The 27,573-nt window shown below is 39.2% G+C and overlaps 1 protein-coding gene across 3 annotated transcripts; it reads left to right on the top strand.

Annotated features, from left to right (window-relative positions):
• Positions 1 to 43: 43 nt before the first annotated feature.
• On the top strand, positions 44 to 24,825 carry WASHC5 (WASH complex subunit 5). 3 transcript variants are annotated; one of them, XM_085053557.1, is made up of 29 exons: positions 44 to 173; positions 1,013 to 1,286; positions 2,856 to 3,001; positions 4,045 to 4,129; positions 4,402 to 4,502; positions 5,446 to 5,638; positions 6,192 to 6,344; positions 8,879 to 8,992; positions 9,542 to 9,713; positions 10,546 to 10,673; positions 10,986 to 11,115; positions 11,926 to 12,038; positions 12,696 to 12,862; positions 13,493 to 13,568; positions 14,260 to 14,370; positions 14,484 to 14,624; positions 16,037 to 16,117; positions 16,780 to 16,881; positions 17,512 to 17,691; positions 18,105 to 18,229; positions 18,625 to 18,787; positions 19,548 to 19,650; positions 19,761 to 19,840; positions 21,163 to 21,266; positions 21,715 to 21,844; positions 21,966 to 22,062; positions 22,471 to 22,624; positions 23,246 to 23,333; positions 24,400 to 24,825. In XM_085053557.1, the coding sequence occupies exons 2-29, from the start codon at positions 1,101 to 1,103 to the stop codon at positions 24,454 to 24,456; spliced, it is 3,480 nt and encodes a 1,159-aa protein (XP_084909683.1). In that variant the 5' UTR covers positions 44 to 173; positions 1,013 to 1,100; the 3' UTR covers positions 24,457 to 24,825. The 3 variants fall into 3 exon arrangements, with proteins under 3 accessions (XP_084909683.1, XP_084909682.1, XP_084909684.1); XM_085053556.1 differs by having other exon boundaries at positions 44 to 182; XM_085053558.1 differs by lacking the exons at positions 44 to 173; positions 1,013 to 1,286; positions 2,856 to 3,001 and adding an exon at positions 3,619 to 3,796.
• Positions 24,826 to 27,573: the final 2,748 nt, after the last annotated feature.

Here is a 27,573-nt window from a genome sequence, read left to right as displayed (position 1 = left end):
GGGCTGGGCCAAGTCGCAGGGAGTGTCGCCGTCTCCCTCCCATCCTTCCCACCCTCCCTTCATCCCTCTATCCCTCTCTGCCCACTGCCGCCGTGCCCACCCGCAGGCGCTGCCGGGGCAGGGTGAGCGGGGCGGGCACCGGCGGGAGCCGCTGAGGGAGCGGGGCTGCCTGGGTGCGAACCGTGAGTTCGGCGGTGGCGGTGGCGGAGCGGGATGGGGTGGGACGGGACAGGACCGGACCGGACAGGACAGGACAGGGTTCGGAGCCCGTCCCACGCTGCCGGTGTGGGGCTCGGTGTGCGCCCGGCGGGGCAGAGCCTGCGGCGGCACGGGCGACACGGGAGGGCTCCGGGCGCTCCTTCTGGGTCAGAGCTGCTTTGGGACAGCTCACTGTCATCGTAAATTTATCGCAGTGCTTTGGAAGGTTTTTGGTGAAAAATCAAGCCCGCTTATAACTTCCCATCAATGTTTCTGAAGCACAGACGCTTATTTTTGGTGGTGCCCGCTGTATCCCGCAGGAAATATGTCAGCGAGTGAAACTGACCAGGAAATGCAACCACAGCATGAAGCTCGTGCTTCAGCAGTGAATAAAGGAACGGAGCTCTGTCATTGCCACTTGCTATAGAAGTTTTCCTTATTGCTAAAGCCCATTATGGCCCCTTCGAAGTGGCTCTTAAAAACGTGTTATGAAGTGGTTTTGTTTTCCTTGCTCCCATCTCATTGCATGGTCACAATTACTTTGGTATTTGTGACTGTTTCATTCTTCGATAATACTCTTCAACTTTCCTGGTACAAAAGATCACATTTACCCTGCCGGCTCACACAGATCACTTGTCAAACCCAGGGTAAATGCTGAAAATTAATTCTGCGCATTTCTTTCATTTTACAAAGCTGGATAATTTAGATTTCATAAATTGAAAGACTGGAGAGTATGCTTAAAAATCCACAAATGAAGCTATGAAAAATAGGAGTACAAACCACTCTGTGGATGTGTGTGGTTTTGTTTTTACAGGTCATTAATGGTTTCCTCTTCAAGCTTTTTGCTTCAAATAACCTAAAGACAGCAGGACTTCTGCTGCTCTGTCTCATCCAGCTCCAGCATGGTGGATTTTCTGGCTGAAAACAACCTCTGTGGTCAGGCAATTCTTCGGATTGTTTCCTGTGGAAATGCCATCATTGCAGAACTTCTGAGGCTTTCTGAATTTATTCCTGGTGTTTTCAGGCTAAAGGACAAGGCTGATCAACAGAAGTATGGGGATATCATATTTGATTTCAGTTACTTTAAGGTAAATCCTTTTATTGTTAAACTTCTTAAAGCATTGCTGTCCCACATGAGGATGCTTTGGGTTGTGAAACAGCCATTGTTGACTGTTGTGTTCATTACTACTACGTCTTCCAAAATGTTTGATGAGTCATCTGGCCCGTGAACTTTGATAGATAACAATTATATAAAATGTGAGTATTGGATGCTGGGGAGGTAATAGTAGTAGTAGTAGCAGTGGTAGTAATTCCTGCAGGACCACTAAATTATACTTCCACCAGCAGGCTCTGAGCCTGTATGGTTGGTTTTTTCCTTCAGAGCAGTGCCATGGGCAGTATGCCCATCTTTTTTCTGTTAATCTGTAGCTTATTCTTTGCAGCCATGCAAACTGCTTTCTACTTTCCTGTCTGACAGTGCTGTGATTGTTCTTTCACTGGACTTGTCACATGAGCTGAATAAGCGAATAAATAAGTCAAGAAGTGTCCATGGAAAATCCTTATTTCCTTTTTAAAATTAAGCTTGCAGTAACAAGTTCCCTCTGTCATTTAAAAGCAGATAGCTGTAATTGGTGAGAAATACAATAATCTCTAAAGTTGTAGTATTTTTGAATGTTAAGAAAGCATAACAGTGTGCTGTTTTTCAGAGTTAAAATACAAAACATCCAAAACATAGATTTACATATAAAGCAGAGATTAGAGAGTTTACAGATATTTTTACTGTGAATACATCGTTTTTGTAGTCACAATTGTTAGAATTACCTAATGAGGAGAGATTTGAGATTTTGAAAGTTGAGACTGTTTACTTTGGGCATTTGAACTTCATAGGCAGTTTGATGCTTGCTTTTACCCTTTGTTTTATGTAGATATTTTACACAAAAAGAGAAACAGAAGAGCATTTTTTAAAACTCAGATTGTTAGCTGGGTAGTTTCAATTAAATTTCAATAATATTTTCAATTTAACTTTAACAGTATTTTTATTTTGGTGGTGATTGTAAGACTGAATGGTGCTAATGGGAAATATTACAGTGGTAAAGGGTTAGAAAAGTTGTACTATTGCTTTAAGGAAGTCAGGGTCTTCATCCCAATTCTTTTTCCCCCGTGATTGGTAATGACAAAGTTTCTGCATTAATTCAGGAGACAAGTGCTGAGCTAGATCCAGAGTCTGTGAAAAAGACTGGTCTAATATTTTCAAGCAGTTTGAATGTATGAGAAGGTACTAAGCTTTGTGAGCCCTCAGTGTCATGGTTTCTGTCTGAGAAATCAATCAGATGAAATGTGTAAAGGAAAAAATTCCATCAGTTAGCACTACAGAAAGCACCCAGTGCCTTCAGATGTGTTGGGGCTTTACTGAAAGCATTGACTATTCTTTTCCATTGATTACATTGGATAAATCACATTTAAAAAACACTGTGTAAAACGCATTTTTATGGAATCAATATTCAGCCGTAAAGTAGATTGGAAAACTGCAGATCCTTGTTTTGGTAAGAAATGTTAACTCTGGTTGGTATGCGGGGGTGGTTGTACATGGTCTGTGTCCTACTGAAGAGGAGATCAAAGTCAAGAATGATCTCTAAAGATGAGTTTCTTTTTTTCAGGGGCCTGAGGCATGTGAAGGCAAACTGGAAGCCAAGCCTGAGTTACTGGATTTAGATGAAGAATTTCGTGAAAACAACATTGAAATTTTGACAAGATTTTATTTAGCTTTTCAGAGTGTACATAAATACATTGTAGATTTAAACAGGTATGGTATCTTAAATACATACAAATTTTTGAAGACTAGATTACTGGTTTGCCTTGTTGATGAGAACCTTTTTCCTTGGAGACCCAATATACTCACTGAAGCATATTTATGTGCACCTGGAAACCTGGATTGCTGGGGTGAACACTAACTGTTACTCCTACAGTTCCTTGCCAGCTTAATATATGACTTGAAAATATTTAACCTCTCTACCTCATTTCCTCAATTGTAAACTTGAGCTGGTTTTTCTTTATCTTTGAGATCATCCTGAATTTTTTTTTTAATAAAAGGAGACTCCATATTGTTAAACTAATATTTTGTGGTCTTGCTGAACGAAATAGCAGGTAGGGTTTTTTCTTTAACTTTCATTGGCATTATTTTCCTGAACTTAATTTTTCAATGGAGTTGCCATATTCTCAAGTTCACTACTCTGACCTGTGAAAAAAAAAGAAAGATTCATTAAATGCTCTAAGAAAAAGTTCTTGAAAATCCTAAACATGAGAATTGGTTTTATTATTGATGTTATATGAAATGATTAAATGTTTGATATAACTTATTAATAAGTAGTATTACTGGGAAATCCTTTGATAGGAATAAATGTTCTGTTAATAAGGGTGAACATACTCTATTTCTAGCTCTACCTTCCAAATTACAATTGAGAACAATTTATGGTATTTCCAGGAGATATTTTTGAGGTCACTTGAAAATATGGCGGTTTTACTAAATTACTGCATGGCAGCCTTCCCAGGCTGTTACCCATCCATGACCAGATTAAGAGGATGAGCTGTAAGCTACCAGGTACCCTCCAGTGTCTTTGACATACACTATCAGGATATGGAAGGAGACTTTTGCAAACTGGTTGGCACTAACTAGGAGTTCCAGTCTCTCATTTTATAGCTGAGCCTCTCTTTGTCTGAAAAACTCCATGCTGCCTGTACTAGGGAAATGTGCTCTGCATCTGTTGACTTTCAGAGAAAATGTGATGGATAGAGTTCTGGTTTGAGAACAAAGTAGTCAATGACCAAACTTTTTGTCATAATTCCTAGATACTTAGATGATCTCAATGAAGGAATTTACATTCAGCAAACATTAGAAACCGTCCTCCTTAATGAAGATGGAAAACAGCTTCTAGTAAGTTTTGACTAGTTTTGTAATAGTAGAAAATTAACCCAATAATTAAGTGCCAAACTAGACAAAAATATAAGTTTACCAAACGCATGGAAATGCCGTGACTCACTTGATGGAGCACAAAGACCGAAAATCCTCAGCCTGCCATTCTTTCATATTGTGTTGACTACAGAGTTGACATTGGGTTAGTTTGCCAATGCACGTTTTTCTTTAAATGTTGCTACAAAATCATGTTTGTGTGATTTTCTTTCTTTGTTCTTTTTTTTGCCAAACAGTGTGAAGCACTGTATTTATATGGAGTCATGCTGCTGGTCATTGACCAGAAGATTGAAGGAGAAGTCAGAGAAAGAATGTTGGTTTCCTACTACAGATACAGGTAGTGTATATAGGTATGCAGAAGTACTCAAGGCTGAGAAGATGTAATATGAAGCATGTTCAGTAAGCTTCGTTATTGAATTGAGATAAATGGAAATATTGATACCTTTTCATCAACTGGATTTATACAAATAATTCAGCAGAGCTCTCTGAATATGAGTAGAACTCCTTGCTTTAGCTGCGTTTGCAGGTTCAGCTGCAAAATGAGCAACAGATTTTTCATTCTGTTACAACAGACATTTGAAGTCCACAAATAACCTTTCAGCTAAAGATTTTAGGTTGCAAGTGCCAGCTCTGAAAGTGTTACAGGCTCCCAAATGTGCAAGGAAACCTTCTGAAAAGGCCTGATTCGGTGACAAATGTATGGCAAGTCCGACTTCTTGTAGTTACAGTGCTTGATTAGGTAAATCAGTGACGAGTTTTACAGGGTAGGTTGACCTACCCTGTATCAGAGTACAGCAGCTGAGGTCTCAAAGGGTATCAGTGCAAATCCTTCCACACATATAAAATGCTGTTTTGACTATGTTTATGCCTCCCAGTATAAAATGAGAGATTCTTTAATTCTGGAATGCTGAAATGAATTGACAAGGGGAATTCAGAACTTGGGAGGAAAAGAATGAAAATATTTTTTTTAAAAAAGGGAAAAAAAAAACCCCAAAAGCCAAAAAAAATCCTCTCTGAATATAAAGCTCCTTTTTTCTGTTCCTGAGTTCAATTTTCTGTTTGTGCTTTGTCTGCTTACTGAGAATTTCAATATGGACATTTATCAGTGTCCTCCTGTAACATGATGGACATTATCTTAATGGAATAAATAATCAAAAATTTCTTAAGACTTTCATATTTCTTAATTTTCTTGTGAGAAGTGTGTGGTTACAAGGGGTGGGAGAAAAGGAAATTATTAGGTAATACAACTCATATTTTTGTTCCTTTTCTTTATAAAACAGTGCAGCTCGATCCTCTGCTGATTCCAATTTAGATGATATTTGTAAATTGCTTCGAAGCACTGGATACTCGAGCCAACCTGGAGCTAAAAGACCTCCAAACTACCCCGAGAGTTACTTCAGCAGGGTTCCCATAAGTGAAACATTCATTAGTATGGTTATCGGACGCTTACGGTCAGATGACATTTACAACCAGGTAAGTCACTCTGAGATAAAAGGGGGATGTAAAGGGGAATATCAAGATTGATTCTCAGGTTAGTTACTCAACCCTAAAGTGCAGAAAAAAATAAATCACAAAGGTTGTAAGGACTCTTGAGATCAGCTAGTCCGACCTCCTGGTACAAGCAGGGGCAGTTAGAGCAGGTTGCCAGGACTGCATCCAGCTGGATTTTGAGTATCTCCACAAAACCTCTCTGGGCAACCTGCTGCAGTGCTTGGCCAGTCTTGCAGTAAAAAACAACAGTTTTGTTTAATGTCTTATGATTGGACATGTCTTATTTGACTCATTTATGGCATAGTAAAATCTTACTGTAGCCTGTTAAAAGTAGCAGACATCTGCACAGTCAACTTCTGCATTCTGGAATACATCTGGTAAATACACTGCATACATAAGCATGTCCAGCTTACCCAAATATCCTCCTTGCCTCCTAGTATCTATACACTGCACTCTTTAATGTGTCCCATAATATTTTCAGGTAGTTAATGATGTACTGTGTTATGTTCAGCTTTGTTTTGTTCCTTTTTTCTAGGTCTCAGCATATCCATTACCAGAACACCGCAGCACTGCCCTGGCTACTCAGGCTGCTATGCTCTATGTGATACTGTATTTTGACCCTTCTATTCTTCACACTCAACAAGCAAAAATGAGAGAGATAGTGGATAAATACTTTCCAGATAATTGGGTAAAAATTAATTCTACTTTAAAATTTTTCCCTGGATTTAATGTTACAGGAACAATTTGAATTATTGTTACAGTATGTGTTATAGAAAAATAATAATATCATAAAACTAGAATAGATTCTTCTCTGTCCAAGTTTTACTTTTTTCAGCATGAGGCAGTCTGAGTCAAACACTCTGGGTAAGCATGGAAGGCTGTCCTTTAAGTGTCATTTATTGTCTTAAATGCTTAAATGCTTTAGTCAACTACACTCTTAATACCATCAAAATAAAGTGAGTCCCAGAAAAATGTGTGATGGAAGGCGTTTTAGGCATCTTCTAGTCCAGTCTTCTCCTCAAAGCAGGGCTGGCTGACTTCAAAGCTTAATCAGGCTGCTCAGGCCTTGCCCAGTTAGTTTTGGAAATACCTAAGGTGAAGACTACAGCGTGTATGGACACCTGTGGCTGTGCTTCATCACTCCTGTGGTGAAGAATTTCTTCCTTGTATACCACTGGAATTTCCCTTGTTGCAGTTTGTGGCTGTTGCCTTTTGTCTTTTAACTGTGCACCTTTGAGATGTTTCTGGCTCTATCTTAGTCATAACTTCCCTTTCAGTAGTGGAAGACCACAGTCAGATCCCTTGGTCATCTTTCTTCCAGCTTAAGCAAACCCAGTTCTTACATACTGGGTCCCCACAAATGCCTTAGTAGCCTCCTGTTCAATTCATTCCAGTCTGCATGTATATCTCATATTGAAAAGCCCAAATCTGGACCCATTACTCTCAATGAGACCTCATGAGAGCTGACTAGAAAGAAAGATTCACTTCCCTCAATCTGCTGGCTGCAGTCTGTCATGGCCCAGTGTGTGATTACTCTTTGTTTCCATAAGGCTGCATGTCTGATCCATGTTTGGTTTGTCCACCAGGACACTTAGGTCCTTTTCTGCAGAATTGTTACATAGGCAGCCAGTCCCCAGATGGTGTTGTTGCAAGGGTTTGGGTTTGTTCCGAGTACAGGACTTTGTCATTTCTGACCTTCATGTGGTTTCAGCTGGTGAATTCTACCGTTGTGTCAAGGATGCTCTAGAAGACAGTCTTGCTCCCCAACAAATCTTTCCACACTGATATAATTTGAAAATTTGTTTAAGGATCAACTCTGTGCTATTGTCCGAATAACTTAGAAGCTAGAGCTGTCACTACGTATGATTCTATAGACCTTTTCAGATCTAGTGATTAAAATGGAATTACTACATGTCTCAGTACTGAGATTTAGGATTTCTAGAAGATTTCCAGAACCCCTAGTCTGCAAAAAACTGCTACTGAAATAGGCTGGCATGTAAGAATAGAGTCCCTAGGTCATCTATATCAAAGGGAATAAGACTTGACAAAGAAACTGTACATTAATTTGTGTATCTCTGTTGATTTCAAGTTGTATTCTTCTGTACCATAGTGGAACAATGAAGTAGGGAGGGAAGAAACTGTAATAACTAGCTATTTCAGTAGACATTAAAATCGCTCTGTTTCTGGAGAACTACAAGCTTTTTTTTAGAAATGAGAACTTGACGTTGTGAATTTTTGATTATGCCAGCATTTTTATTAACTTGAGTTCATAGTACAAATTTATATTTTTAGACAACACCTATCTTCTTGTGGTCAGATGTGGATGAGTTAACTGCATCATACAAAATACTCAACTCCTAGGCTGATTACAAGTTATTGTTAGCAGTTGAAGTGTAGCCTTTTGAGGAACTGTCATCTACAAAAAATAATGAGCTTCACTTCAACAATATGAGAGAGATCTTCATATCAGCAGACCTGGGTCCCATTTATCTTTACTTGATGTTGCCAGGAGAGTTCAAAGGCTGACAGTGTTCCCCTCAATCTGATCATGCCTGGATGGAGAAATATTGGAGCATCAGTGTTACAAAGTTCGTAATGCCACAGCTGTGTATATCCTTCATCTGTCAGTAAACAAAGTCTTGCATTTTTAATCAGTTATCTCACAAATACTTGTTAGTTAATCACAATTCTGTATTTGTAATCACACTTAAACTTGTGCTAGGGGTCTGAAATCAGTTTCTCTTTGCTCCTTAAAAATCATACTGTGTAACCATAATTTCTGTCTGTTTGTGTCACCGTGAAAGATGCATTACAATTCAATTTGGTCCTTTGGACATCCTCACAGCAAGATTAATTCAGTTCATTTTTCCCTCCCTATCACAGTTTTTCCCTGGTTGCTTTTATGAGTCTTCTTTAGAGCATCATGGAAATGAAAAATAAGTCACGAGTTCATGGGGGAAAAATAGAGTATCATATATAGTGACTGAAAGAACTGTCAGTTTGTTTTCAGAACTAAGCTTCTAATTGACTGTGTGCCTTTTACTTCAAAGTCTTCTTGATTTCCAAAGTAGTACAGGAAAAAGTACCACTACCAAAAAAGTTTCGTTATCTCTTAGATATAACCACAGCACATCCCTTTCTGTCATATTGCTAAATGAAAACTTTGTATTTTTCTTAATAATAACATGAATGAAACTTCTTGTTTCCTGCTTCCAATTTTAGGTCATTAGCATTTACATGGGAATCACTGTAAATCTGGCAGAAGCATGGGAGCCCTACAAAGCTGCTAAAACTGCCCTCAACTACACTCTGGATCTCTCAAATGTCAAAGAGCAGGTACATAAGCCAGAATTACGTATTTTTAGCAAGATGCAAGCTGTATGGGCATCTCAGGTATATTATATGACATCAATAATGCAAGGGTTCTTTCTTTTGCATACAATATATGTACTGTATTGTCTGGCAAACTTAGAGAATATGAGTAGAAATTTTTCCTTCATTTTTAGGAAGGAAGTTCACTAAGTAGAACTGATACTTAATTCATAACAAGTATCTCCATTCTGTGATAGATTCTTGTTGTTGTTCTTTCCTGTTTGGCAATAAAATATTAGTACCATTTTTAGGAATGATTCCTAGAGAGTACATAAGCAAATATAGAAAGCCTACAATTCTGCATTTTGGAAACATTATGCTTCCTGTGAAGCCCCTTTGCTTTAAAGTTTATCTTGCATCCTTTGTCATGCAGTTGCAGTGTATGATTTTGCCTGCTAGTAATGATAATTTTTACAGCACTTTTTTGATCTGTGTACCCTCTATGCTCTGAGGAACACGGTGTATTCCGTCTGAGGCAGGGATTTGATTGATGCAGGCTTTGTCTGTTTCAAGGCCAGCAGATACGCGGCAGTCACGGAGCGAGTGCACACACAGGTGCAGCAGTTCCTCAAGGAGGGCTGTCTGAGGGAAGAGCTGGTGCTGGACAACATTCCCAAGCTGCTGAACTGCCTGCGAGACTGCAATGTAGCAATCCGCTGGCTGATGCTGCACACTGCAGACACAAGTAAGACTTCATGCTGCACTCACTGCTGAGCTGTCAGTCCTGCTCTGCTGGTGCTTCGTTTTGGGGCCTGAGGGAAGTTCAGTCCTGCTGCTGTTGAAGTCAGCAGTTTCCACTGCAGTTTGCAGGAAATTGTTGAGCTGTTCTTTTGCAAATAGTTTCCTAAAGCCTTGTCTGAAACAGCACATGCATTTCCTAAGTTCTTGTGAGCCAAATACAAGTGTAAAAGTTAGTAGGAGAAGTCATGATCTTGTTGAATAATATCCTGCAGAAAACCATTGTTCTTAAGGTTCTACCTAGCTCCAAAAAGAAAGCAGTAGCCAACTTCTTAAATTCTTAGTAATTAACAGGTTGAAACCAAGGTTTTTATTCTGTTGAACTGAAATTCAACTGAAACTTTTGATTAATGTCTCTGATGTGAGTTTGGGTCTGTAAACTGACCTGTTCAGAAATTCCCTTTGTTGAATGCTTGTGCTGTCCTTGAGGCTTCTTGATATGCAAGAGGGCTTCTGTTACACCTCCATGCACTTTTTGTAATGGTTTTAGAAATACTGATCTCTGGGCTTCTCAGTCAGATGGACTAAATTCACATTTAGTTTAGAAACCTGCAGAAATTTTAAGAAGGCTGAAGCACCACAGAAACTTTAATTATATCCTATTCGAAGGAAGGGTTGTACAAGGGTGGTGAGACCCAGGTAAATGGAGAAAAAGTGGGGATTTACATATCACAGCAAAATGGTTTTGCTTTCAAGATATTAAGAAAATGTATTTACAAAGATTGAAAACGTTGGCCAAATTCTGTAACAGTGGGGAAATGTTGTCTTTCCGTTTTCAGCTTCTGATCCAAATAACAAACGACTCCGCCAGATAAAGGATCAAATTCTCACAGACTCAAGGTACAATTCCAGGATCCTTTTCCAGCTTCTTCTGGATACAGCTCAATTTGAATTCATTTTAAAAGAGGTAATGTGCTCCTGACCAGAGTCTTCTAAGATCTCTAAGCTGAAAAAGTCACTGGATATTTTTGTGGGTGACTAAAAATTAAAAAATTTGCGTTGTACTGTTCTATAAAACTCAGTAAACTTCTGTCACTGTATGTCCTTCACACTGTCTGTATTTCTTAATGTTTTTAATTTTGTACTTAATATTCTAGCAAGATTTTGAAGTTATGTATTAATCACTAAGTCAGTTCCATCTGTTTTCAGTATTTTATTTCATCTATTGTTATGTGCCTCCTTGCCAGTTTTGTAAACCAAATGCTTTGGGTTTCAATAGATGTTCAAGCAGATGCTGTCAGAAAAACAAGCGAAATGGGAGAACTATAAAAAAGAGGGATCTGAAAGGATGACTGAGCTTGCTGACGTCTTCTCAGGAGTTAAACCTCTTACTAGAGTGGAGAAAAATGGTAATTATTAAAAACTATACTGTGGGGGGAAAAAGTGGTTTTGATTTATATTTCTAAAGTGATACCAAAAGAAAATACATGAGTCTAATAATGATAATATAAGAACAGTTTTCATGTCCCTCAGCTGCGGAAGAGGTCTCTAACTCTTTGTCTTTTTAGGTTTTCAGTGCATATTCCATATGTAAGCAATATTTAGGTACCTAATATTTAGATGGCCCTGTTTTTAAAAGTATTTTTTATCCCTTTCTTTAGATAAGCCAGCTCAAACCATAAAATATGAGTTCACTTTTCTATGTATAATGAAGTTCACATTACCATGCTCTTATGTACAAAGGAGTGAGAAGATCATGCCCATTAAATTTAGGGATGGTTTAACCTCTTCTCTTATTCTTTCCCTGGCTGTAACCCGGATTTTGATTCTCTCATTATCTTTTCAAACCTTCTTTTACTTCACCTCTACCCTGGGTGCTATTCGTGAGTTCTCCAAGGACTTAAAATCAAATCTGTACTTCTTTCCGAATTCCTTGCTCTGCTTTTTGAAACATCTAATTTTTTTTCCCTTGAACTGGTGTAAAAATAAGGGGTTTTAATGCCCATTTATGTTGGTAGGTGTATTTAATATTGCATGTGACATTTACCTGAGCATTTACTACTTTACAAGTGTACATGTTGAAAGACTAGAAAGAAAAACCTGTAAAAATAATCTGACATGTATAGCTTGTTTGTTTCTTTTGACTAGCAAGTTCCCTGTATTTTTGCTGCATATTGTACATGCAGAGATTTAATTAAATTTTTGTTATTCTTTCATAGAAAATCTCCAGGCTTGGTTCAGAGAAATCTCCAAGCAAATAATGTCTCTGAACTATGACGACTCCACTGCAGCAGGCAGAAAAACTGTGCAGCTAATACAGGCTTTGGAAGAGGTATAGCAAAGACCTTGACAATTTATCTTGAGATAAATTACCTCGCCCTTCTGGAACAACAGCATTTTTTACACCTGCACTGACTTCTGATAGCAGAGATACAAGACAGATCTGCATTTTAACAATTGTTTAAACCTATTCGATCTTTGCAGTTATATATCTACAGTAAGCAGAAGTTTCATATAGATCTTGGTACTGTAAAATAAGGGATATAGTATGAAAGGTCATGCCACCTGTAGCTGAGGGTTAGTACAGTTTTTTGAAAAAAATAATTTAATATTTAACATTATTTAGCAACATTACTCATTTTTTAGAAATTGTGAAAATAAATTCATTTGAAGCTGGAGAGGGTGATATGAAAGGCAGAGTAAAAATATCTGTATTTTTTTTGTGTACGTTTCTTCTACTTCCAGGTTATAAAAGAGTGCTCAGCATAATGTTTCGCAGTATACCTCCTTGAGTAATTTTGTGAAATTCATTGTTAATGCACTCTAAAACAGGCCACGATTTGTCAAGTGTCTTACTGCTTCTAATATCCTGAAGTAATATGTCAGTTGACTGATTCTGTAATTGTATTGTTGCCCTTAAGATAAATTGAAAACAAAAAGATAGAGTCCTTTTATAGGTTTTGTTTGTTTGTTTGTTTTTTAAATATAGGTCCAAGAGTTTCACCAGCTGGAAAGTAACCTGCAAGTTTGCCAGTTTCTGGCTGACACCCGCAAATTTCTCCATCAGATGATCCGAACTATCAACATTAAAGAAGAGGTCTTGATCACCATGCAGATAGTTGGTGATCTTTCTTACGCTTGGCAATTAATTGACAGGTATCTTAGCAGGACCTATTTCTTCCAGTCAGTCACCTTTTGCAAAACTTGTGGGAAATAACATGCATAAATGTTATTAAGACTATAAACTATCCAATTTGAAAACAGTCTTGAAGCATTGTTCTGTGAATTGTTGAGTATATTGAACTCTCATCAACTTGAATAGGAATTAACATCCATCCTTCTCAGGTTGTTAACTGCAGGTTAAGTGATAGTGTAATTTTTTACTGTCTATCCTGTTCTAACCTTAACAGTTTTGTTAACCTCCTGTCTCCAGTTTTAAATGTTCTCAGAATACTGGAGTTTATATTTCAACCAAAAACAAACAAGGAAAGACAAATGCTCAAGAGCTCTATTTCCATGATGGGATTTTGTTCAGCTGCTGCTTCATGACCATGGCTGTTAACACTCCCCAATGCCTCTTCATTTTCCCCACCTACCCTTTATCATATAGGGGTTTTCTAACCAGTATCTCTTCAGAACAAAATCCTCCTTTAGTGAAATTAATTAGTGACCTCCTGTGTCATTTCCACATTACACTGCTGCTGTTGATATACAATTTAATTTAATAGTTGGAAAGAAGAGTTTCAAGGGAAGAAGCTGACTTGTTTTGTTTGTTTCCTACCCCAGCTTTACATCTATTATGCAGGACAGCATAAGAGTGAGTCCATCTATGGTAACTAAACTCAGAGCCACTTTCCTAAAGGTAGGTATGAACAACAGTGAATGTACTTGAACACTGCAGGTCAATCCAAGCAGTTTGTTGAAAAGGCCTTAAGGCTCTGAAATAATAGAAGATACAAGACTTCCTTTTACCAGCATTTTCTATATTCATTTTTTTAGACAGTATTGAATTAATTCAAGGTTAGTTTTAAAGAATATAAAACCAAGTGGTGCATTTGTTTTTCAGCAACAATTATATTGCTGCTGTTAGGCAAATAAATCTTATCATCCAATCTCCACTCATGACAGCTATTTGCTGGAGGCATTGGTGCAGAGATGAGATCCTCTGCATATGGATCAGAGCAGGCTGAAGGAATTAAAAATGTTATGTTGGCTGTGCCCTTTGTCATCAGAAAGCTCTGCCATCAAATGGAAATATTTTCTGTAGAAATAAGAATGGGAATTAACATGAGTGAGAATGTAAAATTACAGCTGAAATATCCCACACAGCTGTTAAGATTTTAGCAATCTTAGGGAAGGTAGCCTTATGGACTGGTTAACTTTCTTGACTCTTAGCAATTTTTTTTTTCTTTTGGAAGGGCTGGTATAACTCTGCTCCTTAGGAAGAATCTGGTACTTTGGGTTGGAGGATAAGGGCCTGAGCAAGATAATTCAAGTGTGTAATTTACATCAGGTAAACAAACATGAAATTAAAATGTTAACTTCCTTTCTAGCTTGCTTCTGCTCTCGATTTGCCACTTCTCCGTATCAATCAAGCGAACAGTCCTGATCTTCTCAGTGTGTCCCAGTACTACTCTGGCGAGTTGGTTTCCTATGTGAGAAAGGTAGGTGCTTAAAAGGCATAGTTGCCTTGTTCTCTAATCACTTTTTCTTAATTGAGGATTATTTTTTAATGAGAATATACTGACTGTGTGTGTTTCTTCCCTCATTTACAAAGGTTTTACAGATAATTCCAGAAAGCATGTTTACATCTCTTCTCAAAATCATAAAGCTTCAGACTCACGATATTATTGAAGTGCCTACTCGCCTTGATAAGGACAAGCTACGAGATTATGCACAGCTTGGACCACGATATGAGGTGCAGTTAAAACAGGGAATTCTGAAAAAGCAAACCTTATAGGTGGCCAACTTTAACCTAAGTTTAAATCTGTAAAGCTCCATAGAGTTATACTTTAACAGTGAAGCTGGATTTGTTGACTTAAAAGTTAAAATTGACTAATGGTATTGTGAGGCTTCATGAGGACTGATGAGTAACTTTTGCACTTCTGTTTGTAGGAGTTTTAACTTCTACTCTTGTAGAAAAGGGGAGGAAATCTAAATAAATTTATAAATGAGCATAAAGATACTTTTAATTTTTGAAGGGGATGGAACGTTGAAAACCTGGGTCTGAAATTAAACCCTCCACTTTGGCATTCTTCTCTTGGAGGAGAAGGTCAAAGGCTGAATAAGTCAGCAGGGTTAAGCTTTTTGCTGCCCCCAAATGAGAAGAGAGGATGGAGGCATGTTGATTTGATCAGATAAAGCTGCTATTGGCCATTTTGTCTATGGTTTCTTTGCTGCGCTGTTATCAGTCTGGAAGAGTGAGCAAACATTAAAATTACATGGTTTTATTTTTAGTAGAGGAAGATGAGACACAAAAACCTGAGTAGACCAGTAAGTGTTTCCCCCAAAGAATCTAATAATCTGTTAAAATGCCAGCATTTCCCAGCAGTTTTTGCCAAGGCACTCACTTGTTAGGTGTTTTCTGCAAACGAGCCATGATCTCTGATTAAGCTGATGTTTAGACCTGAGCACTAGGTTTAGACTCTCTCATTAGACTTTGTAAAGTCAATCTAGCTTGTGTGTGGGTAGCACTGGAGAAGTCAGTGTTCAGTAATGTTTTATTATGAGGAGGTAAGAGAAAAACACCTTTTACAAAAGCTTTTCACTTCTGATTTCTGTTTAATTGTAGAGTCTGAACTGTCTTCTCTATTCTGTATTGTAAACATCTGAAAGGCGAAAGACTGGCTTGTCTGAACTCCGAGAATAGGGATAATAATAATTGTAAATAATTGCAAAATCTAAAGTGAATATGCTACTGTATTTCATCAGTGGAAATACTGAGGTGGACTCACTGTAGCAGCAGGCTTTATTATAGAATAACTACTGTGAGCTCTGTCCCCAGCCTGCTCAGAGGTACCAGCTGAGAGTTTTGTCCATGATGTTTTGTGCAGACAATATATAGCTGGTCTTCCCTTCCATGGTCACTCTGAAGCCTCTGAGAGGTACCTGTTCTTTCCTACTGCTAACACACCTATATTTTATCTGACTAAAAGAGAGGTAATTATTGTACTGTAAGTAAGTTTAGAACAAGATGCAAAATTGAAAGTATATCAGTGCAAATTATTTGAATCTAAAATAGGAAGCTACCACTGGGAAACATGGATATCTTTTTAGAGTAATTATTTATCTATTTGAATCACTTCAATGAATTGTGGTTTTTTATTGCAGGTTGCCAAGCTAACCCATGCGATTTCAATCTTCACTGAAGGTATCCTCATGATGAAAACTACTTTAGTTGGTATCATCAAGGTAATGATCCATTATTTCAACAGGAAGAAGTTGTTTGGTGGCAATTAGCACCTTAGCACAGATTTCAGCACAGTATATGAGACCTTGAGGAAAGATAAAAAGACGAGAAAATGTAAGTTCTCACAGAAATTTTCAGATGGTGATGCCTAAATTGGCAGCCAGATAAGAACTGTATTTTTTCTAAGGTTCTTAAGAACCCACAGTCCCCATTGTAAATAGATTCATCCACCATAGTTGGTGATCTCTAGGAGGTTTTCCTGCTGGAAAGCTTTTCTGGAGAGCTGTTTCTTCCATTGGTGTGAACTGCCCTGCCTACATTAAGGCTACATTGATACATCTAGGAGAACCAGAAGCAAGTGTTCTTAATACACTTCTTAATGTAAACTGGCTTCTTAAAATTGTACAGCCTTCTCAGTGGATCATGAACAAAAGTTGAATATCAGAGCTACAAACCTTTGTCATTCAACTTAAAGAAATCATTTCTTGTCTAGTAGAAGTATGTAAATTTTTATTATTTTACAAGTTCTGGTGGTTAAGTACATCTGTTAACAGTGTTTTCCTATTTATCGAAAGTATTTATTATCTTTCTTGATGCAAAATAAATCCTTTCTATTTTTTATACCTTATCTTAATTTAAGGAAAAAAATGTTTCTTGTACTTAGGTGGACCCAAAACAGTTACTAGAGGATGGAATAAGGAAGGAGCTGGTAAAACGGGTGGCCCTGGCTCTTCACAGGGGCCTCATCTTTAATCCTAGAGCCAAGGTGTGTAATAGCTTGATTTGGTTTTCATTTTTTTGTATCTTGGGTGTGCAGGAGCCTCCTTTATTATGCCACCTTCTAGAAAGTAATTTGTGCCTTTCTGTGCAGATTTGGTTTTTGTAAAAAAGTACACATCTTGAATTTTGGAAGGTTGTTTGGAATGCGTCGTTTGATGCTCAAATGAGTTTTGTTTGTTTGTCTTTTAACACAGAATTAAAAATCATACTTCTATTCTATTCCGAACAGTCCTGTTAATTCGAGATTCACAGTTCTGCCTCTGTCTGTGATGACTGACAGGCCACCTATACCAGATAGACATAGATGTGCAATGATAAAACAAGGAATGCGACTCATTGTTTTGATCCTGTCCAGATTATTGAATCTCCCAGATCAATCAGTAGTACCACCAAAGGCAAAAATAAATACTAAAAGTGGGAGAAAAAAGTATTTAATAAGAATTATTTCAGATCTCAAACTTTGATAAATTTCTCAGTGCTTTTCAGTTCTGTCTGGACCATAATGAAATGCTCTAGAGGTTGTTCTGTAAGGATATTTATAAGCCTTTTACATTTTCTTTGAATTCTGTCTGTTCACAGTTTTGGTTTTATCTTTTTTGTTGCTGTTTGTCTGCAGCCAAGTGAGCTCATGCCCAAACTGAAAGAAATGGCAGCTACAATGGATGGGTTCCATCGATCATTTGAATATATCCAGGATTATGTCAACATATATGGTTTAAAAATTTGGCAAGAGGAAGTGTCTCGTATTATTAACTACAATGTGGAACAGGAGTGCAATAACTTCTTAAGAACAAAGGTGCTAGTCAAATCCAAAACCAGCAAAAATGTTCATAAATGTCTTTCTGTTTGGTTGTTAGAGCCTGTGACTGATGGAGAATATGTACCCATTGTTCATACCATTGTGACTTCAACTAAATGTGCTAACTACTGTGTAAAACATCTGCCCCAGCTTATTCTGAAATATTTTAGCCTCCCCTCTGCAGTAGTTGTACATAAGAAAAGTACCCCAACCAAAATATTTTAATATCTTTTTGTAATAAGATTCATTCTTCTCTTTGCTTTATTCTGTTTATGTAGTGTTCTGTTATGTGTCATTTACAATACCATTTTACAGTGTGCTCCTTTTAAATCAAGCAAAAGGGAAGTTTCTAAGTGAATTTAAAATGTGCAGTGGGAACACTGCAAATTACTCTAAAACTTATTTTTCAGATTCAAGACTGGCAAAGCATATACCAGTCTACTCATATTCCTATACCAAAATTCACACCTGTGGATGAATCTGTAACATTTATTGGTCGGCTTTGCAGAGAAATCCTGAGGATCACAGACCCAAAGTAAGTACTGTGTGTCACAAGCATGGATAGCTCCAATTCCACAATACACAATGCATTGGATAGCTCCAATTCCACCATACACAAACCAAATATACAGCAAATAGTTTTTCCTTAGCTGTCATATCTTTATCTAAAACCAAATTTACCCAGCCCATTCTGTACATTTTAAATATTAGTCTAGAAAAGTTCTGGGTTTAAATTGAGGAAGGAAAACAGTATGTTAAACAAAAGGAGGAGAGAGAAATCAGGAAAGGGTGGCAGAACCCTTGTGGAGAGAGGAATTACTAAACACCACTTGAGACAGTTGGAGGGTCTTTCTCATCTGTCTGATAAAGGAGTATCATGGGAACTCTGCAGCTTATTCTGAAGTAGTTGTTTGTTTATTTTTTCCTCAGAATCACATGTTACATTGACCAGATGAATACCTGGTATGATATCAAAACTCATCAGGAAGTAACCAATAGTCGTCTCTTCTCAGAGATCCAGGATACTCTGGGTACCTTTGGTCTCAATGGCTTAGACAGGCTGCTGTGTTTCATGATTGTAAAGGAGTTGCAGGTAATTTTTGAACTTCAGTTTCTCAAGGGCTCAATGCTTTTATTGTTTAATAACTTGATGAAATAAATAATGAAATAACAAAATAGTGAAATAAATGAAAAATTGAAAAATCTGTTAATTACTGAAATGGTAAACTGAATTCAAAAGCATTTGAAAAATGTGTGTTCAACCATAAAAAGAACAATTTCAGTTACAGATAATAATGGAAGTTGATGCTTTTACGTAATTGGTGCTGTGTAATTCCAGGTTGTGTGTTACAGGAAGCTTTCTGAAGGTGTACACAGTATGCATACTTAAAAGTTGATTTCAGGTCCACTTCTATTTTTCTGTCTAGCTTACAACAGAGATTAGATTGTTTGGGTCTACCATGATACATAAGGTGTCAATTGTGTGTAATGACTGTTTCCCTGATACCTCTTATGTGAAACCAAGTTTTTTTGTTTCCTGAGAAGACTCTAATTCTAGCCTGGTTAAAGATTTTAAGGGAAATAAGTATCAATTAAGACAATTCTTCCTGAAAAATTGAATTAATAGTTGTCCACATTGGGTATTAGATATTGACAAGGGAAATCTTCTAATTGCCCTAACATGGATTAATATAGCTCCAAAAAGCAGCAGGTCTAACTACAGAATTCCTCAACTCTTCTTCTGTGGAAATAGTCTTTCCCTGCTGTTAATACATGTGGTTCTTGTGCCATCAAGACTAATCATAGAGTGCATGTGTGAGGATTTTACTTACTTATTTAATTCTTTTATTCAGAATTTCCTCAGTATGTTTCAGAAAAGTATACTGCGTGACAGGGCAGTACAGGATACCTTGAAAGCTCTTATGAGTGCTGTCAGTCCCCTCAAAGGAATTATAGGTAAGTGCTTAGTGGTTCAGTTGGATGAAAGCAATTGTCTTTGTACACTTGCATTTATTACTCTTTTTATTTGTTCTTTTTTTAATGCCTCACCTTTCTTCTTTTCTCAGCAAATTCAAACAAGGTTTATTCTGCAGCAATTGCAAAAACACAGAAGATCTGGACAGCATATTTAGACTCCATAATGAAGGTAGGTTTGTGTGACTTGTTGTTACTCAGAATTCACTCGAGGCTCTTTGGTTATGTTGGCCCCTCAGTTCAGGAGGGACATTGAGGTGCTGGAGCAGGTTCAGAGAAGGGCAGTGGAGCTGGTGAAGGGTCTGGAGGATAAGTCCTGTGAAGAGCAGGTGAGGGAGCTGGGGGTGTTTAGTCTGGAGAAGAGGAGGCTCAGGGGGAGGAATTTGTCATTCTTTACAGCTGCCTGAAAGGAGGTTGTAGCCAGGTGGGGGTCAGCATCTTCTCCCAGGCAACCAGTGACAGGACAAGAGGACATAGACTTAAGCTGTGCCAGGGGAGGTTCAGGTTGGACATTTCTCCACGGAAAGGATTGTTAAGCGTTGGAACAGGCTGCCCAGAGAAGTGTGGAGTCCCTGTCCCTGGAGGTGTTTAAGGACAGACTGGATGTGGCACTCAGTGCCATGGTTTAGTTGACAAGGTGGTGTTTGGTCACGGGGTGTACTCAATGATCTCAGAGGTCTTTTCCAATTTTAATGATTCTGTGATAGTTTAATCTGCTTATTTTACAATGTTGTATTATATTGACTTGGAGTTGTGTAGCATCACAAGTGAAGCAGGCCTGGGTTTGCAAGAACTGCTGGGGCCTCATTTGTATAGGCAGCTCACACTCCACAGAGTGCTTAGCACTGAGTTTCATAAGAAATAGTTTACCAAAACCAGTCTGGCACTAGAGATCTGGTCTGGGCAGAGTAAGTTGGTGTTTCAGTATGAGGAACTCTGAAACTCCTCACAGTGCCTTGTGACCATGATATGCCCAAAGATAAAGTTTGGAACAGTAGCATTTCCCAGACTTGCCTTGTTCCCACAAAAGGCATTGTACTGTGCTGAAGATTTGAACAAGCTGTCCCATTACTATGGTTCCTTGTCTTGTCTCTGTAACGATATATTGGGACCAGAATTTTCTTTCAGAGTGTTATGAAGGTTTGTTTATGTTACTGGAGTGAAGAGGAAAGGACAGAGAAGGGGAAGGTTGACTGCAATGAGTCTCTATGATGTTTCTTTCTCCTGCCACGCTGACCCTAAGGTTTACAGAGAGTTAGGGAACAGAATACAGGCATTTCCACTGACCATTGTAAAACAAGGAACTGGAGTTTTATACCTGTTACCTTTTTTGTGCCCTTTTCACATGGCCTGTACCTGCTACCAGGGGCTGTGTGTAAACTTCAAGCACTGTGACTATGTCTCTGCTTTGAGTGCATAGGTTAGTCTTTCACTTTACTCTTCCTTCATTGCATTCAGTGTAACACACCACCCTTTTTGTGTTTGTTTCAACAGGTTGGTCAGATGCAGATTTTAAGACGACAGATTACCAATGAATTAAATTATTCCTGCAGGTTTGACTCCAAGCATTTGGCTGCTGCTTTGGAAAATCTCAATAAGTAAGAAGCAAAATGTGCGGAAGAGCTCTGTGTATCACTGTAATAAAATTTAGCAATCTGTAAAATCTAAATTACAGTAAGATGTGGAGTCTGTTTGTATGCAGGTTTTTACTGATCAGTATTTGAATTTTAACCCAGCAAAAACATTAAAAATAAATACTTGGCAAGTAATTAGTTTGAGCATGCAATTTCTAATAGCATTTGGTTATACCTGGTTCTGAAGTCATATTTAGATGAGAAGAAGGAACAGAATATGTGTGGTGCTGATTTTGAATCAGATGCGATGTTTGTAAAAAGATACTCCAGCAAAGGGGTTTTACTCTTGATTGTAACCATTTACAGGTTTTGTATCTTTGAAATGTTTACATTAATATGACATGTAACATCATGTGAGGTTTATTTGGGTATAATTTTAAAAATTATTTATTATAATCTATTTTCCTTTTAGAGCAATACTGGCTGACATTGAAGCACATTATCAGAACCCATCACTACCTTATCCTAAAGAAGACAACACTCTTTTGTATGAAATCACAGCTTATCTGGAAGCTGCTGGCATTCACAATCCATTAAATAAGGTCAGGAATACATTCTGGTCCTTGGTGTAGTTTGGTTTTTTCTATTTTTTTAATTAACTGAGAAAAAAAATAGTATGTAGAAGACCTGTGCTACTCTTTTTTTTTTTTCATTTCCCCTCAGATCTACATAACAACAAAACGTCTGCCATATTTTCCCACCGTCAACTTCCTATTCCTCATTTCCCAGTTTCCCAAACTTCAGTACAACAGAAATTTAGGTAATGTGTAAGTTGCTGTTTGTCTAAATCTAATTAAAACCTATGTGAAATTATCTGTAGAGAAGATAGTAAAATTACCTGCATAGAAAATACACAGTTTCTGACTTTAGTCCATCATGGTCAGACAGTTTTGTTATAATATTGGAAATAAAATGGAGTAGGAAACAGAATCCAAATCCCTGGGCTTCTCATTCTATCCTATGCCTCAGTAAATATCATTATGCCATTTGCCATGGAAGATATGCAGTTGTTACATTAGTTTTGAAATTTTGTGGGGGGGGGTGCAAGCAGAAGGGGAGACAGCAAAAAAATCACAAAGAATATATTACTTAAGTTGGCCTCTGTTCCTCTGCTATAAGAATATGTTCTGTTTCATAAATGTGTGTTGTTTGGGGGTTTTCTGTGCAGGAGTGGTGTGCAAGCGGCCAGCAGATCAAATTGATTGGCTTCCTTTGGTTCTGGGTCTCCTTACCCTGTTGAAGCAGTTTCACTCAAGATACACAGAACAGTTTTTGGCTCTGATTGGTCAGTTTATTCGTTCAACCATGGAACAGTGCACAAGGTATCCATGTTTTACTTTTTACCTAAGTATTACCTCTGTGAAGAGGGCTCTGGTTGTACTATCGCTGCTTTTTCAGTATTTTTTTGTAGCAGAGTACAGTTGACATTTGCAGCTTTGCAGTACTTGAAGGGATCTTATAAAAAAGATGGAGAGTGTTGTTTTACATGAGCAGACAGGGACAGGAAAAGGGAGAAAGATTTTAAACTAGAAGATGAGAGATTGAGATGAATATTAGGAGGAAATTCATTTCCATGAGGGTGGTGAGGCACTGGAACAGGTTTCCCAGAGAAATTGTGACTTATCCATACGTGGAGGTGTTCAAGGCCAGGTTTGATGGGGCACTGAGCAACCTGGTCCAGAGGGAATTGTCTCTGCTTGTGGTAGGGGCATTGGAACTACATGATCTTTAAGATCCTTTCCAACCCAAACCATTTTCTGATTGCATTACACAATAACAACAATATATTTTACTAAATATAAGATTAAAATACTGTTTCTATTTGTAATGGAATCATGTTGTAGTGGAAATGGTGTTATTTGAAGGCTGGCATTTTCAGGTAATTTAATCCAAGTAACTGGTCAGTTAACAAGAGTGTGATCTCCATGGTGGTTTAATTTTAGCCAGAAGATTCCAGAAATGCCTGCTGATGTAGTGGGTGCCCTCATGTTCCTAGAAGATTACATTCGCTACACCAAGTTACCAAGAAAGGTAAGAAAGAATTCCACGTCTCTAAATATGCCCCTAAAAATCCCAACCATTTTGCCTGGAAAAAAGATCAGGGAATGTGTGGTCCCACTCCACTACAGTCAATGAAGGGATCTGTCCAGGAAACACTTCCCTTACCTTCCATTTGTACTATGAAGGAGCCAACATAACAAATAACAGGTCAGGGCCCTGCTGATGCAGAAGCAGCCCTGATTCATAGAGATCAGTCCCATTACCACAGGAATAAATAGGTGAATATTAATAAATAAAGCTTTGTGCAGATTTCAAACGAATCTGTTAAATTTAATCTTCAGTATATATTGCTGGGGGCTGTTGGGAAGGAAAGAAATAAAATAGAAGTTCCCAAATGTTTCCAAGTCTAAACACAGGTCAAAAAGCTAATTAGCCAGTCTAAATTTTGGTGAAACAGTGTATCCAGTCTTTCCTTCCCTTTTTGCCAAAGCCTGATTTCCCAGGCAGCTTCCTTGTCTCACATGCAAGGGAAGTGCTAAAGGTCTGTACTCGTAGAGAGACTTTATTTCAGGTTTAAATACAACTCAAGTACATTTGAAGATGATGCATTATTTATACGTGGTATTAAAAATAAGTCATAATCTCACTTGCTGTATATAGGCTGTACCTCAGTGATCCTTGAATAAGCCATTTCCCAGCTAATATTCACGATGAAGAGTGAGATTCTCCCAGTCTCCTCTTCCCAGCCCCCAGTGCAGTGTGGTAGAAGGTTCCTCTGTCAGTCTTGCAGCTCTAGCTGGTGCCTGTCCGTCTCCCACTCCAGCCTGGTGCTGTGTGGAGACACAGAGGAGAGGACAGCAGCATTCCTCCACTCCTACACACTACCTGTGCTCCTGGCAGCCTCCTCAGAGCCTGGGTTGTGCTGTTCCTTCCTTGCTCTGGGCACATCCAGGAGCACATCCTGATGCCAGGGTGGCTGAGATCAACGGTGTGTGTGCTTGGGTCATCAGCATGTGATCAGATGTGCTTTTTAATGGGTGAATGGAGAACAAATGGTTAATGCAAATGGCTAACTGTGCCCTCCTGTGTCCCTCAGGTTGTTGAAGCACATGTGCCAAGCTTCATTTTTGATGAATTCAGAACTGTTCTATGAACATGGAGAAGGACCAAGACTTTTGTCCAAACCTGAAATGAGGAGTTGGGGCCTAAAGATGAGGCAAGTACAGATGTTCAGAGCTGTGTCTTTTCTGTGCTTCAAGGCAGTGCCTGCAGCTGTGTCTGTGAAATGTAACCATCAGCACTAGTCTATATAACCCTTGTTTAAATTTTGGCTTGATGGCGCAGCGTGTATCTCCTCTAAACAGTGTACATTTTGTACTGAACATTATAAATGCTGCATGCAATTGTATATGTATAAATCTTTTAGGTTTTTTGTTCTGAAGAACTATTTGTGGAAGTTTGACTTTTGTATCAGAAATGAACAATGAAATTGGAAATAAAGGTGTTGGATAGTTTGCCAGGACTGATGATTCCAAATATAATTTGTCTCTTAAAAGACCCATGAGTGAGAATGCATGTACAGTGTAAAGAGGTTTTTTGATGTCTACCTATGTTGTACAGTTAGTTTTCTTCTATAAAGGACACCAAATAAGTACTCACAGCTGAAAAGTTCTGTTAGGCTAATTAAAGGCACAAGTATTAGTGCAACAATAATGTTGGGAACAAGGTCTTAAGTCACATAATTTTCACTCTTGGTGTGTGTACTCTTCCTTAAGGGGAAGGGAGGATGTTAGATGTTTGTGGTTGAAGGGAATGACAGAAGTCAGAGGATCCACAAAACCTTGCAAAGTTTTATTAGTAAATTACACACTTGGCATGGAAATTTATATGTTAGTCCCTGACCTCCTACCTAAGCACACAGCAGTGGGGTTTGGATAAAGGGGTGGGGTGAAAGGTGGGGTGATGGGAAGGGATAGAGAAAGAGAGATAGATTAAAGGGGGAGAGAGAGAAAGGAAGGAAGAAAGAGAGAAAAAGAGATCACCAGTCCTGGCTCCAGGTCTGATCCAGCTGATGGAGTGTCCTGTGGCACATGCATGGGCTTTGTTGGGGGTATTTTTTTGTAGATAAGTTCTTCCTGCCCTAGAGAAAAGTTCCTCTACTGTGTTGTGCTTATCTCCAGAAACCAGACAGAATCTATCTCCAGAATGTTTTCAGACATTGCTTCTGTGCCTCCTGTGGCCCTTTTTCCAGCCACAACAATCCTTGACTATTACCAACAATCCTTGGTTGTTCCAATCCTCCACTATTTTTGCTATGTATGTGTTGCTATTTTGCTGTGTATGTTTGCTACATACACATGAGCCCCCTTACTTTCCAGGCTTCCACTGTATGGAACATTTTACACCTGGCTTAATTATCTTGCACGGGGCTCTGTGGGATTACCAGTGGGGGATGTTACTCTGTCATGGGGACACTCTGGTGATTGTCAGACTGAAAAAGAGGAGGCAGATGGCACAGCTAAAGGGAAAGTCCCATGTTGAGACTGTCCAGCCCATACTCCTGCTTAGAGCAGGGCAGCTGGTAGAGGGTGCTCAGGGCCACAGTCAGTTGGGTTTTGAGTATCCATGGAATGGAGACTCTACAGCTATTAATCATTCTCCATGGCCTTTCAGTGTGTCCATGTCAGTCATACCAGGGAGTCCAGGACTAGACACAGCACTCAGATGTGTCTCACCAGGCCCAAGCCAAGGGAAGGGTCATCTCCTCCACCTGCTGGCAGCTCTGCCAGCAGCTCTGCCTGATGCAGCCCAGAAGGCTGGTGGTCCCCCCTGCAGGAGTGAGCTGATTTTTCTCAGGATTCCATGGAAATCCAGGGGGAAACAACTTTTCCCCAGGAACAACTTTTTTGCCAGATTGTTTTCCAGCAGTTGCTGGACCTCATAACTTTGTATTGGACCATTTCTCTAGCCTGTCCAGGTCCCCCTGAGTGGTGCTCTCTGCTGTCAGCTGCTCCTCATGGGTTTGTATCACCTGCAAACATGGTAAGTATCTGCTGCCCTAGTCATTAGCAAAGACTTTAAACAGTACTGGCCCCAGTATCAAACCTGGGAGTGCATCACCAGAAACTGGCCACCATGGTGCTGATCGTGATCCCCTGGGCCCCACTGTTGAGCCATTTGGTGAAGTTTGGTTTTCCCTTAGTAAATCCATGCTGAGTACTCCCAAGCACCTTCTTGTTCTTTCCAGGTGTGTTTGTTCTGTCACTTTCCCAAGTTTTTCAATGTCCCACAGCTTTCCTCCTCTTCCTCCTTGCTGTTCGCAAAGACAGGAATGGTGTTTGTTTCAGGCTCCAGGATCACCACGACCATTCACAGGGCATTGGGAGTAGCCTCTCTCACACACCTGCCAGCTCTCCCTGCATCCAGGAGCGCATCCCATGGACTCCTATATGCCTACATTGTTTAAATGTGTTCCCCAACCTGGTCCTCCTCTGCTGGAGTGAGTTCTGATCTGTGGGGTTCAGTGCCACTGAGTGATGTTGTTTCACCTGTTATCAAATCAGCTTCTGCAGAAGTTAAACCTTTGCAAAAGCTGAAAAGCCACAGTACCTGGCTTTCAGGGTGGGGAAGGATTTTAAGTTGTTCATTCTGTGCCAGCAGCTGCTGTGCTAGGAGTACAGCCCTTTCCTCTCCAGCAGGCAGGGGTTTGCCCAGTGCCTGGCTCCCTGCCCATCCATGCAAGAGCTGTGATGCCAACCAAGACACAGCAGCTTCCCCTGGCAGCCAATGCCCTCCTGGCCTCCACATCTCCTTCTAGGTGTGCTCTAGGTGGGTGAACAGCACAGGGGTTCAGGCAACACTGACAAGAGCCTCGACTGAGTCAGCCCTGCTGTGCAGATCTGGGGAGTTGTGCTGGGTTAGCTGTTTCCAGGAATGGAGGAAGCCTGAGGCACATCTTTACCAGGAGTAAAGAGTGTCAGCTGAGCTGAGAGTGGATATGATTAACTCAGCGATGGCTGCACTCCTGCACATACACCAGAGGTGTGGCAGGCTGTGTGTCAATCCCTTTATAAAATCTGTACAGCCCATTATGCTCTCCTGAAGGCTGGCACAGCAGTGATCTCCCCTAGAGCCGAGAATCACAGGATCAATTAGGTTGGAAAAGACTTCCAAGATTACCAAGTCCAACCTTTGACTGAACTAGACCACATCACTGAGTTCCACATCCAGTCTTTTCTTAAATACCTCTAGGAGTGGTGACTCCACCACC

This window comes from Lichenostomus cassidix, chromosome 2, assembly GCF_008360975.1.
Source record: "Lichenostomus cassidix isolate B80296 chromosome 2, HeHo_3.0, whole genome shotgun sequence".
Classification (NCBI taxonomy): domain Eukaryota; kingdom Metazoa; phylum Chordata; class Aves; order Passeriformes; family Meliphagidae; genus Lichenostomus; species Lichenostomus cassidix.
This window is presented reverse-complemented; position numbering and strand designations above follow the sequence as displayed.